At 46.2% G+C, this 18,293-nt stretch overlaps 1 protein-coding gene across 1 annotated transcript in view; it reads right to left on the minus strand.

Annotated features, from left to right (window-relative positions):
• Positions 1-18,293, minus strand: part of DRP2 (dystrophin related protein 2) — a 47,686-nt gene that overhangs the window by 14,431 nt on the left and 14,962 nt on the right. Inside the window, exons 3-14 of the mRNA XM_040264955.1 lie at positions 14,132-14,295; positions 12,230-12,386; positions 10,689-10,809; positions 8,391-8,659; positions 7,619-7,765; positions 7,083-7,161; positions 5,285-5,345; positions 4,909-4,970; positions 3,474-3,548; positions 2,388-2,589; positions 2,079-2,164; positions 276-433 (exon numbers count right to left, since the gene is read on the minus strand). Of these exons, the coding sequence (XP_040120889.1) occupies positions 276-433; positions 2,079-2,164; positions 2,388-2,589; positions 3,474-3,548; positions 4,909-4,970; positions 5,285-5,345; positions 7,083-7,161; positions 7,619-7,765; positions 8,391-8,659; positions 10,689-10,809; positions 12,230-12,386; positions 14,132-14,295 (1,581 nt within the window). The remainder of the gene's footprint in view (positions 1-275; positions 434-2,078; positions 2,165-2,387; positions 2,590-3,473; positions 3,549-4,908; positions 4,971-5,284; positions 5,346-7,082; positions 7,162-7,618; positions 7,766-8,390; positions 8,660-10,688; positions 10,810-12,229; positions 12,387-14,131; positions 14,296-18,293) is intronic.

Below are 18,293 nucleotides of genomic sequence, written 5' to 3' on the forward strand. Positions count from 1 at the left end.
ATAGCACAGGCAACTCTACTCAGTACTCTGTAATAACCTGTATGGGTAAAGAATCTGAAAAAGAATGGGTATTTGTATATGTATAACTGAATCATTTTAATGTACACTTGAAACTAACAAAACATTATAAAGCAACTATATGCCAATAAAACTTGAAACAAATATCTGAAGCAAAGCAAAACAAGAACAGAAGCCCAGCTTTGAGTCCTCCCTCCCTTCTTCCCAATCTTTGTCTCATTGTCCCTCCTTTCCTCCCTCCCTAGCTCCATACTCACAAAACGGAAGCAACTACGGACACTGGGCTCCACGTTGCTGCCACCAAAGGCTGCCACTTCCCCCAGCTGACGGGGCACCTGAATGGCCTCATGAAGCAGGACACCAAGATGGCGTTGGTCACACTGGCTGCCTGAGTTGGCCACTTGGCTGAAGAGGTCTGCTGGCCCCACCATAAGTCATGGCCAAGCCCACAACAGAAATGGCCAGGGAATGGTGTGAGGAGAAAGAGGAGAAAAAGAAGAGAGGGTAAGAGTGCATTGACTTAGGTAATGACTTTTGAAACTGGAATACCTAAAGGTCCCCGATCTTCTAGAAGCCCTCTAAGAACATTCTAATGCTCTCCTTCTTTGTGTCTGTCTCACTTTTTTCTCTCTGAACACAGAGAGGAGGAGGGAAGGATGAAGAGAGAGTGAGCTGTGCGTGAGAGTAGTGCCAGACACAAATACACTGCTGGGAAAACAGAGTCTCAAGAAGCAAGATCAAGGGGTTGAGGGTTCAAAGGTGCCCGAATATGAATCAAGGTCGGTCTGCCCTATCCCCTCCTGTTTGTGTAGCCCATGTAGTGTCATACTGCAGCAATCTCTCAATTATCCACACAAATGAAAAGAAACACTGTAGAGATACTCTATAAAGAGGACATAATTCAACCCATTTGGTCATCTAAGAATTCACTCTAAATGACTGTGGAACAGCTTATGGGACTTATATTTGAACATTGCCCTTGTGGGAACTCCCCTATTCCAACCCAATTTTAAAAAACCTCCTCCAGAGTTTCTTGTTTCTCTGTTTCATGCTTCACCTAAGGCCCAGAAAACAAACAAAACTAGAAGACAGAGGGCCTGGAGTTTAGTTCTTGACCCATTACTAACTAGCTTGGTAAACCTTGGGTAGGTCATGACTCTCTCTATGCTGAAGTTTCCTTACTTATAAATGAAGACTACATCATCACTGCCCATCCCATCTGAAAGGAATGTTGGGAGAAATAAATTACATCATAGCTATGAATGTACTTTGAAAAGTCTTCTTCCCTGTAAAGCTTTCCTAGATTGTTGTCCTCACTCTTCTGTGTTCTCATATAGCACATATCCTTTCCCATTCGGGTTATTCTAATCAGCACTCTAAGAAATGCTTTCTCTGTACTTCTGTCTCCTCACCTGACTATAAACCACTTGAGACAGGGACCGCATCTAACTGGGTCTTGTACTCACCACATTTAGCACAGTAGTCAGTGAACAGTAAATATCTGACCACTAATGATGCTGCTGCAGAAAAATGCAAAATGCTGTACAAATGATGGAGGATGGAAGGGAAAACAAAGATATTGTACACCAGAGAGGTTTCAACTTACAGAATTACATGCTGTCCACCCCCTAGATAATGGGGTTATTGCATACTGCCCATGTTATCCCATGGAAAGTCTCCAGCAGAACATGCGACATAGTTTGAGCATCAGATTGGGAGAGGACTAAGCCTGATGGTCCATCGGGAAGTGGAACTAAAAAGTCCAGGACCTGGGTATCCCAGGATCCCAGCTCAGATCCCCATCAAGTAATTACACTAGATCAGAAGGAAGCAATGTCCTTGGAGGGACAGTGGGAATGATAACGGGCCTTAGACCCATCTTGGCCTTTGGCTGTTGTAGATTCTTTGCAATAGCCTGTACCAGGAAGCATTACAATGTAGTCTGAGTAGCCCTGTGCTGAGTCATAAGCCTGGACCTCTGCTTATCTTGCACCTTTCTCTCTCCCACCACAACCCTCCCTGCACCCAACTCCTCTTCCGGACTTTGGAGTTGTACTCACACTGCAGTTTTTCCTTCACTTCCGTGCCACACAGGCAGGCAATGCCAGTCTTAAAGGATAATGCCCGCATCTTTCCACTGCGACCGCTAGGTTTAAAAGAAGAGACTGAGAACTTGAATATCTGCAAAGGGTTAACATCTTGGCAGTCATTTCCCTCACGGGCTGGATCCCAGCAGGGCTTGGTGCCACCCATACCCCAAGCTGAGCCGAGTCCAGATCCACCAGGGGAGCAAACCCTTCCCACTGTGTCCACTCCGGATATCCCACTGGAACTTCATCCTGGAGGCTGCCAGGGCAGCAAGACCTTACCTATCAAAAACATTGAGGAGCCAGTTGAGACTCATGTCCACACAGAGCGGCACATTGACCAGGATGCCTCTTTCCTCCTCCAGCCGTTCATATAAGGCAGTCAGGCAGTGAATGACCTCCACCACATCCATCACATGCTCACTGGCCTGCAGATCATGCTCATTGAAGATCTCCAGGGCTGTGGTTAAAGTTACGAGGTCCACTGGGGAGGAAAGGAGAGAAAGTAAAGCCCAAAGTAGAAGCCCAGGGACTAGACAGGGAGATACAGACACCAGCATCACCAAATCTGACTCTATCTCCAGACTAGCCATTTGTAGTATGAAATAAGCTTGCCCTTTACCAAGACACACAACCCAAGTAGGGAGAAAGCATTAGAAGACCCCCTAAATTAACTCCAAATGTTCCTTGACATCAGTTTCAAGAAGATGGTGGGATTTGGGTAAACTCCAGGGATCAAATACCATACCATTTTTTCAGTTTCTCTGCCCTTACGTGCATTTCAACTGCAAATAGGTGGGTCCATGGACCTTGTTCTAAAAACCTAGACACTGGTTATGAAGGCTTGTGTATGGCTGTGTGAATGTGACATACCTCAGGAGGATTTTTTAATTGCCCCAAATGCTGGTATCAGCCTAGCCAGATACACTTGGTCCAGGAAGATTGGATGGACAATGTCTTGGAGAGGAGACAGAAGGCGCATTATATCTGCAGCCATGTTGTCCCCTATCCATTGGCATTTGCTTCAACCATTCTGCTGCTACATCCAATAACCCCAAGATGGTGAAAGAACACAAGCCTTCAATGGCTCCAAACCATTTGCTATACTTTTTGCCATAAAACACTAGATTGATTGTCTGTGTTGGGCAGGGAAGAAGGGACAAAGAAGAGGAGAGCTGTGGGTTAATTTGGAAATGAGTCTGGAGGTTGGAGAAAACAGAAGGGCCCTGGAAAGATCAGGTGTCCACAGCCAGCATATCCCAGCCTTTGGAGAGTCCAACAACCTTGGCCAAGGTGAGATGTGAGTGGGAAACAGCCAATGGATGAGGAAGGATGAAGGCCATAAGGGAAGTGTGATGGGAGACTTACAGCGCAGTGCTTTCTGGACTCTTCGTAGCTTCATGGCAGTGCGGTAAGCTGAGAACTTAATGTTGTTCAAATCAGCTGCAAAGAATAGAAAGAGATCCACTCAGATCAGGGAAATGCAAATTAAGACCACAACAATATATCATATTACACCTGTCAGATTGACAAAAAATAAAAGTCTGACAGTAGCAAGTGTCAGCAAAGATGTGGATGAATGAGAATTGCTAGTGGAAGTGTAAACTGACACAATCATGTTGGAAAACAACTTGGTATTACCTAGTAAAACTGAACATTCATATATCCTACAACCCAGCCAGCTATATATATATTCCAGAGCAGTGAGTTTTACATTTTTTTTTTTACCAAGCAGCACTGTTTTTGTTAGCTCCAAAGTAGAAATGACCCAAATGTCCATTAACAGTAGGATGGATGAGGAAACTGTGGTATATACAATGGAACACTCTATGGCAGTAAAAAATGAATGAACTATAGTCACGTGCATCAACATGGGTAAAACCTACAACATAATAGTGAGTCTCTCTTAGCAGTGTAAGATAAGGTACATGAGAGTCACATTCATCATATTCATATTATAGAGAGTCACATTCATATTATAGCCTTGATAATGTCTTTCAAAGCAGATATAGCATATATCTATAAGCATAATTCCCTGATGTGATGATAAAGTTGCTCAGGAGGAGAATAGAGCTTCCTGTTGAGGGAGGTGCAGAGAGGAAAGGAAGGAAGCCACTGGAAAAAGGACAAGGACTCACTTCCACCCTCATCTGCTTGTTGGATGGGATTCCCTTGTGTTCTTCCTTTTTATTTTTATTGAGACAACATTGGTTTATAACATTATATAAGTTTCATGTACACAATATTTTATTTCCACCTGTCACCATTCAGTCAATCCCCTTACCTATTTTGCCTTTCCCCCATCCCTTCTTTTCAGGCAACCACTACTCTGTTTTTTGGTATCTATGTATTTGTTTGGTTTGTTCATTTATTTTCTTTTTATATTCACATATGAATGGAATAATATGGTATTTGTCTTTCTCTATCTGATTTATATCACTCAGCATAATATCCTGAAAGTCTATCCATGTTGTCACAAGTTGCAAGATTTCATCCATTTTTATGATTGTGTTCTACCATGTGTATGTGTGTGTGCACGCATGTGCAGGTGTATGTATGATCCAGCTATCCCCACTCCTGGGTATTTACTCAAAGAATATAAAAACACTAATTCAAAAAGATACATGTACTCCTATATTCATCACAGCACTATTTACAATAGCCAAGACATGTCTATCAGCAGATGAATGAATAAAGAGGATATGGTATACATACACACAATGGAATACTATTCCCCTGTATTCTTATAGGACAAAGGCAACTGTATAGATCTCCACCCTGTTCAGGAACCTTGAATTCTTACCTAGAGTTTGGTATAACTCGGTCATCTTGGGATGGTCCCAGCATGTGGTTTGAGCCTGGTGGCTATAAATAAAAGCATCAATAGCACCAGGCTCCATATCATGCCCCCACCCCACAGACAAACATGCACACATCTGTCAGTGATAGGTTGGATACAAGGAGCAGCAGGATCTGAGGGTGAACCCTGAAGATCCCAAAGCACAAGGGTTCACCTTTACCTGGTAGAATATTGAGCTCTTGAGATGAGTAAGAAGAAAAACTGGATTGGATGGAGGAATCCCAACAGATAGGGGTGAAAGGGATAGGTAGGAAAAAAGACAGGGGAGGGAGAGGGTGGGCAGGTGATTGGCCTGTTTCCGATTCAGATGGTCACTCACTTGATGTAGTAGGGAACTTTATTGGGTGAAATTGCTCTTTCCCAGGGAACCTGAACAGAGGCTGGAGAGGGAGAAGAGAAAGAGAAAGAAGCTGGCCACTAATGTTCTTCAGGCCCCTGATTACTCCCCTGGACTATCCTCCCAAAGAAATAGCTAAGCCCAAAAGGGGATGCCCGAGTCTCATTGCAGGTCTTAACAGGACCTGAGCATGGGGCAAACACTTCTAATGAAGACACTTCACTCCCTGATGTTAGGGTGAGGGACTGAGAAGAGGTTGTCACTGATACCACCATGTGCCAGAGACACAACAAGTGCATGAACAGGTGGCCTTGGTCACCCTGACAATCTTCCCCCTGAGCAGGCTGTCATTTTGTCCATTCAGCTGCAAGCAGCTGGTGTGCAACTGTGGATATGAAGTGACCCTACTTTCCTCATGAGACTCAAAGCCCTTCCCCCAGAAGGCCCAGCTTCTCAGTCCTGTGAGACAATGGGGAACAGGACTGCCCACTCGTCTATGGTAAGAAACTCTGGAAAATGATGCTTCTCTCTGTTCCATGTTTTTAACTTGCAGATGTTCCAGGAGAGGCTCAGTCATCTGGTCAATCTCTTCCTTGCAGTTTCCCTGGGTACAAGAGCTTTCTGCAGGTGTAGCTGCATGCCAGTCATTATAATGCAACAGTTTGAATTGCCATTAACATTTATTGAGTTCCTACTATGTGCCAGATACTCTACTGAATGCTCTGTGTGCATATCTAGTTTTCATATCTAGTTACAGTTCCACCATCTCCACTCTGATTGGGTCACCATCGTCCCTCATTTAGATGATCACAGTATGTACCCTAACAGGTCTCCCTCCTCCTATTCTTGGCCCCAACACTCTGTTGAAACAGAAGATGGATCATGTCATCCCTCTGCTCAAACCCCTACAAGGGTTCTTCATTCTACTCAGAATAAAATCCTAGTTCTTACCATAGCCCTCCAGGCCCTCCATGCTTTGGCTTCCTGCTTGCATTCTGATCTCTCGTTCTCTCTCCTCTTCACTCACTTCTATACTGGTCTCCTTGCTGTTTCTCAGGCATGCCCCTGCCTTACGGTCCTGGAAGTTATTGTTTCCTCTGCCCAGTCTGCTCTTCCCTCAGATATCTACATGGCTCATTCCCTCACCTCTTTGAGGTTTCTACTCAGTTGCCACGATTTCAGTGAAACATTCCCAACCACCCTATTCAAAATTGCAATGCCTCCTCCATTATGTCCAGCACTCCCTAACCCATAACTTCCCTGCTTTACTTTTTTCTGGAACACTTGTCACCAATTGACATTTTACACACACACACTTATTTGTTTATGGTTTGGCTTCTTCTAGCAGAATGTAGCTCTCCAAGTCCAAGAATTTCTGTTTTGTTCACTGATGTAGCCCCAGTGCTTAGAATGGTACCTGGCCCACAGCAGGCCATCAATAAATATTTTTGGAACAATAAAGTCATTTAATTCCCATAACTCTATGAGCTGGGTATCATATTTCTCCCTCTTTTTAATATATGGGAAAATTGAGGTTCAGAAAGGTTAAGCTATTTTTTTCAAGTTTCCATAGCTATGAAGTTGAGGGGCTCTGACTCAGATCCAGGTCTCTCTGACTCAAGAGCCTGTTCTTTTAACCACTATCCTACACTGCTTTATTCTACTGCTTCTTAGATGCCAAGGTACACTGGGCTCCTACCAGGCCCCCAACAGACAACAGTAGACTGTCTTGGAAAGTGTCTGAGGTTCTACAAAGTGAAGTACAGCTTGTCTCACATACAGGAGAGGAAGTGTTGTGACCCAGGCCCAAAGTCCCGGTGAGCATCCTGAAGCTGCTTAAGCCTCTCGCCAACTGACACCTATGGAAAGAATATGCAGGAAGTCAGTGGCCTCATTCCACATATCCAGGGTGGGATTTCCAGGTGCCTCCGGCCATCTTTGTGAATTCCCTCCAAGGCTGCCTCTTCTCCAGTTCCAGATCCTCCCACCATTCACCCAAATCTTAGTTCTCCTGTGTCATTCCCAGAGGTCAGAGAAGAGCACCTCTAACTCCAGGCCACAGTTACTCTTCATCTGCCCCTGTCTACTCTGAGTGCTCAAATGCAGACAGGCCCCTCTCAGATTATTTTAATTACTTCCTGCAGTTTAGAGGTTGAGAAGCTTGTTTCCTGGCCCCAAATTCTATACAAATTTTTCCCCACATAGATCCCATTTCAATGCCCCTTTACTTCCTGAAGGCCTGGAGAAGTCCCCCCATCACCAAGCCTAGTTATACTGAATCTTTCTCCCATAGCTCACTTTAGGCTTCTCCTTTACCTGTAGCTGTTTCCACCGGATGTTGATTTGCTCCAAAGCCCGGGAGTTCTCCATTGACAAGTGCACATCAGAAATGGCCAGTTGATGGGCCAGATCATTTACTAACTTCACTCCATCTTTCACGGGGGAGAATTCTTCCTTGAATAGCTATGCAACCAGGATCCAAGTCCCACAACAGGTAGATAAGAGGAACCATTAGTCATTCACACCAACTCCTTCCTCTTTACCCAGAGATTTTGTTTTAGTAGCGCAGCTTCCATGCTTGCATATTAGGGCAACCAAACTAAGATGTGTGTGTATGAGGGGTGGGGGTGGGCATTGTCTTTACTTCCTTTTCTTCTCTCAGAAAACACCAGGGAAAGAGAAGACAGGAGGACAGAGGAGACCTCAGCTAAGTGTGTTATTCATTCAGTCATGTCTGACTCTTTGTGACCCCAAGGACTGCAACCAAACAGGCTCCTCTGTCCATGTGATTCTTCAGGCAAAGATACTGGAGTGGGTTTCCATGCCCTTCTCCAGGGGATCTTCCCAACCCAGGGATCAAACCCAGGTCTACTGCATTGCAGGGGGATTATTTACCATCTGAGTCACCAGGGAAGCCCTTCTCCAACCAGAGAAGCCCTCAGCTAAACCAGCCCCCAAATCCAGCAGAGAAACTGGGAGAGACTCTGTTGAAGTCCAGGGCAACAATGGAGCCTCAGCATCAGGAACACTGTCAGGGTCTGGGTGGAGTATCTGGTCTCTGGGTAGCCAGGAGAGAGGGCCTGCATACCTTAAGAGCCTGGATATGCTCAGGAAGTGAATCAATGAAGAGATCCCCGATGGGCTCCCAAGTGGCTCGGACTCCCTCAGCCTGGGTCAGAGATGCATTTAATTCCTCCATTGCCCCTTGGATCTCCAACAGCTGCTCCAGAGTGCGCTCAATGTGGCGGTGCTGGTCCACGCAGCGGGCTGTCAACTTCTCCCAGAGTTCACTGGCCACTGTTGCCTGCTTCCACACAAAGCGGCTAAGATTCTGGATCCGCTGTCTAGGAGAGGTATCTGCAAGGGCAGTCATGAAGTCAGGTCAGGCCAGCCAGGCAAGGGTATCCCACAGAAAGACAAAAACAGCCTTTTGTAAACAGGTGTGTGCTGTGTGTGTGTGTTTTCATACACACACAAATACATATTTTTTATGGCTGAGCTCCTTCTATAAATGTGGCTTTTTAAAAAATTAAAACTTTAATTTTGAGTTCATAGTAGATTCAGATGCAATTGTGAGAAATAATAGAGGCCTCATGTAACCTTTAGATAGTTTCCCCAAATAGTAACATCTTGTAAAAATTATAGTATAACAATCAGGATATTGACATTGACACAATCCAGAAATTTTTTTCCAAATTCCCCAATTTTGCTTTTACTCATTTGTGTATGTGTGTGTGTTTTGTTCTATGTGATTTTATCACATGTGTAGGCTCATGGATCCACCCCCACAGTCAAGAGACCATATTGGTGTTTTCTACCTATGGTATCATGAGGATTTCCTCATATTCTTAAGAAATGGGCAAGGTAAAGAGTGAGTAAAATATTTAAGAGGCACAGTAAGGCCAATCATCCAGAGTTCTATTCACATGACCTTGGAATGTGATTTTGCATTAGTGTCTATTGTGTGTGTGTGCTAAGTTGCCTCAGTCACGTCCAACTCTTTGTGACCCCATGGACTGTAGCCCATCAGGCTCCTCTGTCCATGGGATTTGCCAGGCAAGAATATTGGAGTGGGTTGCCATTTCTTCCTCCAGGGGATCTTCCCGACCCAAGGATCGAACCCACATCTCTTACGTCTCCTACACTGGCAGATGAGTTCTTCACCACTAGCACCATGTGGGAAGCCCAGTGTCTGTTGTGCAGTTCCTTCCAAAGAAGGGAGGCATTGTATGAAGGTCTAGCAGAGGAGAGGTTAGTACAACTTTCCCAGCCTTTCCACCTAGGCTCCTAAATTGTAATTTTCCTTCTCCTCCCTCAGACCTCCCCTCAAAAAAAGATTTAGAGCCCCCAAACTGCAGGCTAATTGGAATTGCCCTGCTCTCTTGAGCTTGTTCTATCTGAGGCCCATTGGGTGGTAAATTGAGTACTGGTTAGTACTCAGTAGGAGGGGCTCAAGGTAAACTGAGAGGGTCAACAGCATTGACAAAGGGCTCCATTAATGAAGGGTCCTGTCAGGTCATTCATAGTCAGTCTCAGAGTGTCAAAGCTTCTTTCTCAAGAAGAGGGCTTGCTGGGCCATCACTTGGAGCTAAACACCATGGATCCCACCCTGATGCCTTATTTAAACTTAGACCTACAGTGACCCGCTCCATCAGAGAAACAGAACCAAAAATCATCAGGGTCAGAATTAAAGAGCCACAATCAGTTTTCTTCTCAAGAACCATCACCTAATTTTCAAAGAATTTTTGAAAGGATTTTTATTTGCTAGTTGATTGGAGCAATGTCACATGCCTCTCTATACTGGAATAAACCAGTACGTTTTAAAAGAACACACTACTACTTTTATTTACTGAGTTTGTTTAACACATTTGAGTCTTTTTTATTTCTTTTTCATGCCTTCTTAGATGGCCACACACGATGCTCCAGAGAACCACATACAGCTTTGGGCCAAACGCTCGCCTCCCCTGCTCCAGGGTCTTCTCTTTGCTTTTCTTAGAGTATGAATCTTGTTCCTTCCCAATTTTGGACTCCTAGGAATAAATTAGGCAATGGCAACCCACTCCAGGACACTTGCCTGGTAGGCTTCAGTTCATGGGTTCGCTAAGAGTCAGACATGACTGAGCGACTTCACTTTCACTTTTCACTTTAATGCATTGGAGAAGGAAATGTCAGCCCACTCCAGTGTTCTTGCCTGGAGAATCCCAGGGATGGGGGAGCCTGGTGGGAGCCAGAGTCAGACATGACTGAAGCGACTTAGCAGCAGCAGCAGCAGCAGGAATAAATTATCCTCCTAGGTAACAGCTGAGAAAATGAGTTTGGGATGGGCATAAAGGTGTTTAATGGTTCATAGCTGAAGAAGAAGATGAAAGAGAGGAAGACCACCCACCTTTGCTCTCAGAACGAGGCTCCTCTAATTCATCAAATGGGTGCTGGGATAGGAAGGCCTGAGCTGACTCCAGCACAGAGTAAATATAGGGGCCTCGAGACTTGACATCTTCCATAAAGGCCTGTGAAGTTTAGCAACATGGTCAATGGGGAAGGAAAGTCTTTCAGTTGCTTTGAATTCCATCCTGCAATTGACAGTCTTTCTTCTCCTCAGTGCAGTTTGATATCCTGTATCTTTGGGCTACTCAGACTAAAAGAGGAGCAGTCTTCTCTACAGGCAAAAGAACAACTTTGAGACTGGAAGGTCTATTTACTCTGAAATGGGTCTGTCTATGCCACAAGATAGAGAGAAATATGGGGACTTGGGGCTAGGAATCTTGGTTCTCTGGAAGACTCAGAAAGTCCTCTGAAAGGGGCTTTAAGAAATCATAACCAGGATGGGCTAGATTTATATGAAAAGTTTAATTAAATTTTTGTTGAAATATACGTGAGTACACAAATCAAAAGTGTACTTTTCATCACAGCTTGATGAATTTTCATAAAGTCATTCCATATCTGTAACCAGTGCTGAGATGAAGAAACAGAACTCCACCAGCATCCCAGAACGTGCTGTCATGACCCCTTTCAGTCACTCTCTCCTCCTCCCCTCCCCCAAGGTGACAACTATCCTGACTTGTGCCGCCACTGATTAGTTTTGCCAATTTTTTAAACCTTATTATATACATGGAACCACACTGTATGTACTCTTTTTTGTATTTGACTCTTTTTTTCACTCAACATATTGTCTTTAAAATTCAGCCATGCTGTGGCACACATTTATAGTTTGTTTATTTTCCTGCTGTATTGTATTCATCTTTTAAATTGTGCTATAATTGTGTATAAATTTAACAAAATGTACTGATTTGATTGAGCACAATATACTGATTTGATATATTTGTATAATATGATTGCCTTTGTAGTGTGAACTAACACCTCTGTCACATCACATCACATAATGATCATTTCTTCCAGTGCATCTGTGTTCATTTTAAGAAACATTTGTTGTTATTTTCTGATTATAGAGGAAAGATATGTCGCAGAAATCTTAGAAATTTCAGAAAAGGATGAAAAAAAGAAAATTAAAAAGAACTAATTTCATCACCTGGAGTTACCCATTGTGAAGATTTTGATAGAGTTCCTGCTTGTGTGTGTATACACACATACACATCTACACATCTATATTGATTTTTATACAATTGAGACCTATAAACAGTTTTGTATCTTGTGTTTTTTTCAGTGAATGTCATTTTATGTTCATTTCCCATGTCCTCGTTAAAAATCAGGGAACCATTTTAAGGGAGGCCAATATTGCATGTGATGTATAGAGGGGGAGATTGGAGTTATTCTCTGGAGTGCCGTCCACAAACCAGCAGGACTGCATACAGCTTCCAGTGATTTTAAGCACCTAAGCAGAGACTGAGCATCCGTCTGTCAGGGCACTGCAGAAGACATCCCTTCCCAGCCGAGAGCCTACACACCACAGCCTCTGTAACTCTAACCTACCGCATGTGTCTCCTTCTCCTGTTGCACCAGGACCACATCCCCTTGTAGGGGCAGCTGAGCTGACAATTCCTCATCCTTTTGGCTGAGCCAGTCAATTATCTCTTGGAGAGGCAGCTGAAGCTTTCCACTGTGGTCTGAGAAGGCCTCTAGCCGGGCACTGCACACAATGGTAAGACCAGTGATTTTCAGTCCTCTTGTTAAGTGGCAAAACATTTTTCCCCAGCAGATATGTAAGTGGAATCTTACTATATAAACAGATGAAAGAGGTGCTGCTCTGGTTGAAGTGGGAGAAAGCCCGGAAACCAGCCTCTGACCCACCCACAGAGCCTCCCAAGACACCTCCCCATAGAGCACGGTACCAAAACATTTGGTGGACTTCAGTTCATTCAGCTGTGCACCCAGAATCAGGCTGCAAAGGGCAGTGAAGTAAGCAAGGGCGTTAGTGGAAACAGCTGTCGTGTTGCCCTGTTGTCCTGGAGGAACTCAAGTCATGCCAAACTGTTCATCGTCAGAGGCTTCTCAGAGGCTGCCTTCTGAGCAGGAGCAATGCAGTGGGTGGAAAGGGTGTGCCAGGTGGCTGAGTGTGGGCACGCATGTGTGTGAGGTTGCATACAAATACAAGCAGCCCAGGGGTCCCAAAGGATGAGGGCAACATAGGCTAGAAGCTTGACATACAGAAGGAGGAAAACATGTGCAGCATAATCACCTCTGTCTGCCTTCCCCTCTCCCCACAAATGAGCCGTGAACTGAAGTCCAAGTGGTAGGAAGCCAGAGGCCAGTCCAGGCTGTGTGCAGCCATTGAACCCAATCCCCTTAGATGCCTGGTAACTGGTTATTCCGTCCCTACCTCTTCGGCCAAGGCTTTTACATAAATTTTTGCTTCTACTAATTCTCAGAGCAACCTGGAGAGGTAGCCACTGGTGTTGACCAGAGAAGTTAAGTAATTTTCCCAAGGTCACACAGTAAAGTCACTGGATTTGAACTCAGGGTTGTCTGATTTCAGACCCTGCATTCCTTCAACTTCTGTACACTCCTCATCTCCACCAGAACCCACCAGAAGCCAGGAGTTTGGTCTTTGATGATAGAGAGTAGAGAGGAAAAGTGTGTGTCTGGGGTGGGGTAGTGGGAGGGGAGTTATGGAGAAGGGTAGAGGAATGAGGGACAACTGAGTTACTGATTTGCTCTTAGTTTAGGGAGGCATGGGTGGGGGATAAGCAGTGGATGGGAAGAGAGGGCTAACAACCACTACAATTATCCTGCAATTAAAATAAATACAAAATTTTAAAAGATGTGAAAAAGCAGATGAGAGCTACTAAGATAGAAGACAGTTATGAGAGGAAGGCGGGCAGTAATCAAATCCTCCATTTATATATCAGTGCTTTTAAGTGCAGAAAGCGTTTTCATGTCTCATTTGAGTCCTCATAACAACACTCGGAAATAGAACAAGCGTTATTCCTTTACTCATTTTGTTGTTGTTAAAAAAATCCAAACAAGTGGAAGCCAACTTTCAGGGATTACTGAAACCAATTTTCCAGAGTGACACAGCCTACTGAGGCTCGGGATGGGAGGGGAGTTTGGGGGAGAATGGATATATGTATATGTATGGCTGAGTCACTTTGCTATTCACTTGAAAGTACCACAGCATTGTTAATTGGCTATAACCCAATACAAAATGTTTTTGGTGTTAAAAAATAAATAAAAATAAAGGAAAAAGACCGAGACTCAAATCCAAGTCTCCTGACTTCTGACCCAGGGTTCTTCCCCCAGCACCAGAGCATGAAAAGGAGGAAAACCAGAGGATGAAGCTGACAAGAAGGCTGAGAAGAGGGTGACGAGCAAGAGGAGCCCAACATCATCCCCACCAATGCCCCAAAGCCCCTATTTCGAGGCTCCAGGCCTTACCGGAGATTGTGAGACTTCTTTTTGATTTCATTCCAACACAGATTCATGGCTGGTGGTTCCAGGGTTCTGGCGGCGCCAACAGACCCGTTGAATAGCTTTGGACTTAGGCTGGGTACCCCAGCACCATCATGAGGAGGCGCAGGGGTGGCAGCAGCAGCCCTAACCTGTACAGAAACACAGACACCTCTACAATCCCAGGAGTGTGCCACACCCTGGTCTGTGCCAGGCCAAGCATGGGACAAGTGTGAACGGGGCGGGGAGAAGGGGCTGGCTCTAGGATGTGTTTGAGCGGTTGAGAGAAAGAAAGACTCTGTGGTTCTGGGCAAGGTCCTCTCTTAGTGCTGCGCTGTGCTCAGTTATGTCCAGCTCTTTGTGACCCCATGGACTGTAGCCCGCACACACGGGCTTAACACATGTGTTAAGCACTTTGAGTTGTGCTTTTAATGGGAAGATTGGTTTCCTAACTTGCCTGGCGAGTCTTGTGTATGAAAGATGTATGGTTTGGGGGGAAGGAGAGACTAGAGGAAGCTCAGCCACCAGCAGGGCCATTTTCCTTCCACAGAAGGGGAGCAGGTAGACAGGCATGCATGCAGGTGGGTTTCCCCAGGCTGAGATTTCCTCTCCACACTCCCCTGTCCTTCACTCCCTTCTGCTTCTGCCTGAGGATGTCTTGAACTGCTAGGGAGACAGCTAACTCCTGAAGGGCTATTTGGCACACCTCCCATTCCTCCAAACCCCATAATACCCTACAGGGTGAGCAAGTGATGGGAGCCCCTTAGCTGTCGACTCTTGTCAGAGTTCTTTGGAGATCAGGACCCCAAATGCTGCCTTAGCCCTTTCTCAACCCATTGAAGATGAGCAGTGCTCTTTAGGACTCTCCTGACTGTGGTGGGAAATACGAGTGGTGAAGAGGGAGAAGGGGTCATCAAGGCCCCCTTGGAAGTAGGACATCTACTACAAATGGCTCTCTCTCTCTCTGTCTCTCTCTCTGAATTTGTGGGACAGCCCTTCAGCTTTCTTTTCTAGAAGGCTGGGTAAACTCTGGAACACTGAACTATGAGCCTACGGCTTACCTTGAATGCCATGGTTGCCAGTGTTTGGGCAATTTGAACAGTTCTAACCTAACACAAGTACTTCCAGGATCTCATCTGGGCAGTAGTGCTGGCAGAATTTGTAATAGTAAGAGTGATAATCATAGAAGTCAGCAGTTAAAGATAACCAACCTGTACTAAGAGAGGGCTTCTTTAGTACTAGTCCTAAAGAATCCGCCTCCCAGTGCAGGAGACAAAGGAGATGCAGGTTCGATCGCTGGGTTGGAAAGATCCCTTGAAGAAGGGTATGACAACCCACTCCAACATTCTTTCCTGGAGAATCCCCATGGACAGAGAAGCCTGGCAGGCTGTAGTCCATGGGTCGAAAAGAGTTGGACATGACTGAGTGACTCAGCACACATGAATCTATATAATAAAGAATATTCAAGATTTTTTTTTTAAAACTCCCACAGCTCGCAGCCATACACAGAAGGAGAAGTGGGAGAACAGCCAAGCTCCAGGGCACAGCTCTAGAGTCAGTTGCTCTGCATTCCCATGAGTGGACCCTACCTGTGCCGCCTGGGGACCCGCTTGCAGGATTGGGAAGCCCCATGATGCTCCTCCGAATGAACCCAGACCCAGCGCTTGGTGAACCGCAGGCAGAGTCCAGACAGGCTCTGAGCAGGCTCCCTAAGGGAGGGTGAGCAGAACTGAGCCAGGCCAGGAGGCGGGATCTGTCACCCTGTTTGTTTACTGACCCCCCAGGAATCCAGAGGGGGCGGCTATGTCAGGATTGGGGACGGTGAATCATGGCTTTGTCCCTGGGGAATTCCGGCTCACTCCCAACTGGGCCCGCCACACCGGGGCCAGGAGGGCCCTCCCAGGCTGGCAAGGATGGTGAGAGTGGGGTTGGGCATTCCATGGTGCTGAGGAGGGGTGCGCAGAGGGGAGCTTCTGTTGATTTATGTTCCCTTTGCCTGGAAGACACAAAGAACTCACTCTGCCTCTAGTTCCCTCTCCCCTACCCTGAGGTGGAGGAAGAGATCAGATCACTTTGGTGACAAACCTTTGGTAAGCAGTTTCACCAAGGCCTGGCAGGACAATGAGCTTGAGGATCAGCCTTGTCCTTTAGCATGTAAGCGACCTCAGAGACAGTGAGGGATGTATGCAAGGACAGAGCCGTGGGATGGTGGGCAAGACAAGATTGACCCAAGCCAGCAGTGAAAATGAGGGGGCGTTCTGCCCTGCCTTTGGAAAGAGAGGACAGAGAGCCTTGTCCCCACAGACCTCCCGCTGCACTCTAAGGCCAGGGGGAAACATATGGTCTATGGGCATGCGCCCTGGACTTCCGCAGGGTGGGGGAGGGCGAGATGGAACCCAGGAGCTCGGTGCAGGGAGCCTCCTGTGCCCTGCCTCTGCTGTCCTGGGCTACTGGCCTGAGGGGCCCTTCTGGAGGTGGCCACTCCTTTTCCAGAAGACTTGCCTGGGGAAAGGTTAACATTCCCAAGCTGACCCCTCCCCCCCCGCCCCAGCACTGAGGGAAAACACTTCAATTCGACCAAAAAGGGTTCTGTTCCCATCCTCATTTATCTCCCACAGAGTCTTCTGTGGGGCTTTCCACAGTTCCACATTGTTTCCATGCTGAGGCCCACCTACAGGAATAGTTAGAGCAGCTGCCTGAGCCTTTCTTGGGGTCCAGGGTGGGGCCATGTGGGGTGGATGGCAGAATGGCAGGGGACGGCAGGCAAAGAGCAGGGCGTGGCTCTAGCTCCGGGTTGCAGCTTGATTTATGCTGGGGTAATTGGCTGGTCTCGAGCCATCCTCACAGAGTTCCCTGGGATGGGAATGCCCTAGAGTTAGAAAGGGCCTCTTATGATCCGGCCACAGTGAAATTGTCATGGTTTTGACGGAAGCACCCATGATGAACAGGGCTCCACCCATGTTAGCCTTTCAGTCCCTCCAGCCTTCTTAGTTTCCTAAGTGTGAAAAGTGTGAAAGTGTTAATCACTGAGTTGTGTCTGACTCTTTTGTGACCCCATGGATTGCAGTCCACCAGGCTCCTCTGTTCATGGAATTCTCCAGGCAAGAATACTGAAGTAGGTTGTCATTTTCTTCTCCAGGGGATCTTCCTGTCCCAGGGATCAAACCCTGGTCTCCTGCATTGAGGGCAGATTCTTTACCATCTGAGCCACAGGGAAGCCCTAGTTTCCTAAATGCCACCCCCCAGTTTGGCTCCCTTAATAGACTCCCTCACCCTGTTCTCCCCTCGGAGTTCCCCCTACGAATCACAGTCCCCTCTAGCAGAGCCAAGCTCTCAGGCAAATGATGACTAATCCTTGATTTCTTTCCCTATCAATAGCTTTCTACTTCTGTTTTTGTGACCAACATGTTTGGTCTCCCCGCTCCCCATAGGACTTTCTCCTCATCTCTTGAAACTTTAAGACAAAGTCAGAGCTGTAGAGAAAGAAGAGAAGAAACTCGACAATAACTGAAGAGAGGGCTTGATCTCACCATTCTCTGTCACAAAATTAAGCCCTCATGTCCCACTGCCTAGGTAGTGAAGCTTGCAGGGAGTGGGCAACAAGCAGGAAAAGCCTTCTGGAAGGACCCACAGTTTTCAATCCCTCGACCATCTGAAAGCCCCACTCTGGGGAAGGGGTAGGTTTGCAGGGGGACTCTCAGCTGACACTGGCTTTGAAAATATTTTACAAGCAGTGACTTCTCTGTGGTTAGATGTGTCAAAACAGCTTGGAAGGCCTGGACTTTATGACTGTCTGGACCTTCATTGTCTCTCATTCTCTGCCCACATGGTCTCCCCAGTACCTACATTCTCCATCCCTGCCACCTTGGTATCTCTTTTCCTCCACCATATATATTCAGTGGCTGTTCACATCACCCATAGTGACTCAGCATCGCAGCCCATCTGTGAGATCCTAAGAAACATAGAACTTTCACACACTCCCATAGTCTCTGAACCCCAAAGCATTATGTGTACTAAGTTGCTTCAGTCATGTCTGACTTTTTGCCACCCTACGGACTGTAGCCCACCAGGCTCCTCTGTCCGTGGACTTCTCTAGGCAAGAATATTGGAGTGGGTAGCCATTTCCTTCTCCAGGCAATCTTCCCCACCC

Source organism: Oryx dammah, unplaced genomic scaffold (genome assembly GCF_014754425.2).
Source record: "Oryx dammah isolate SB20612 unplaced genomic scaffold, SCBI_Odam_1.1 HiC_scaffold_23, whole genome shotgun sequence".
NCBI classification, from domain to species: domain Eukaryota; kingdom Metazoa; phylum Chordata; class Mammalia; order Artiodactyla; family Bovidae; genus Oryx; species Oryx dammah.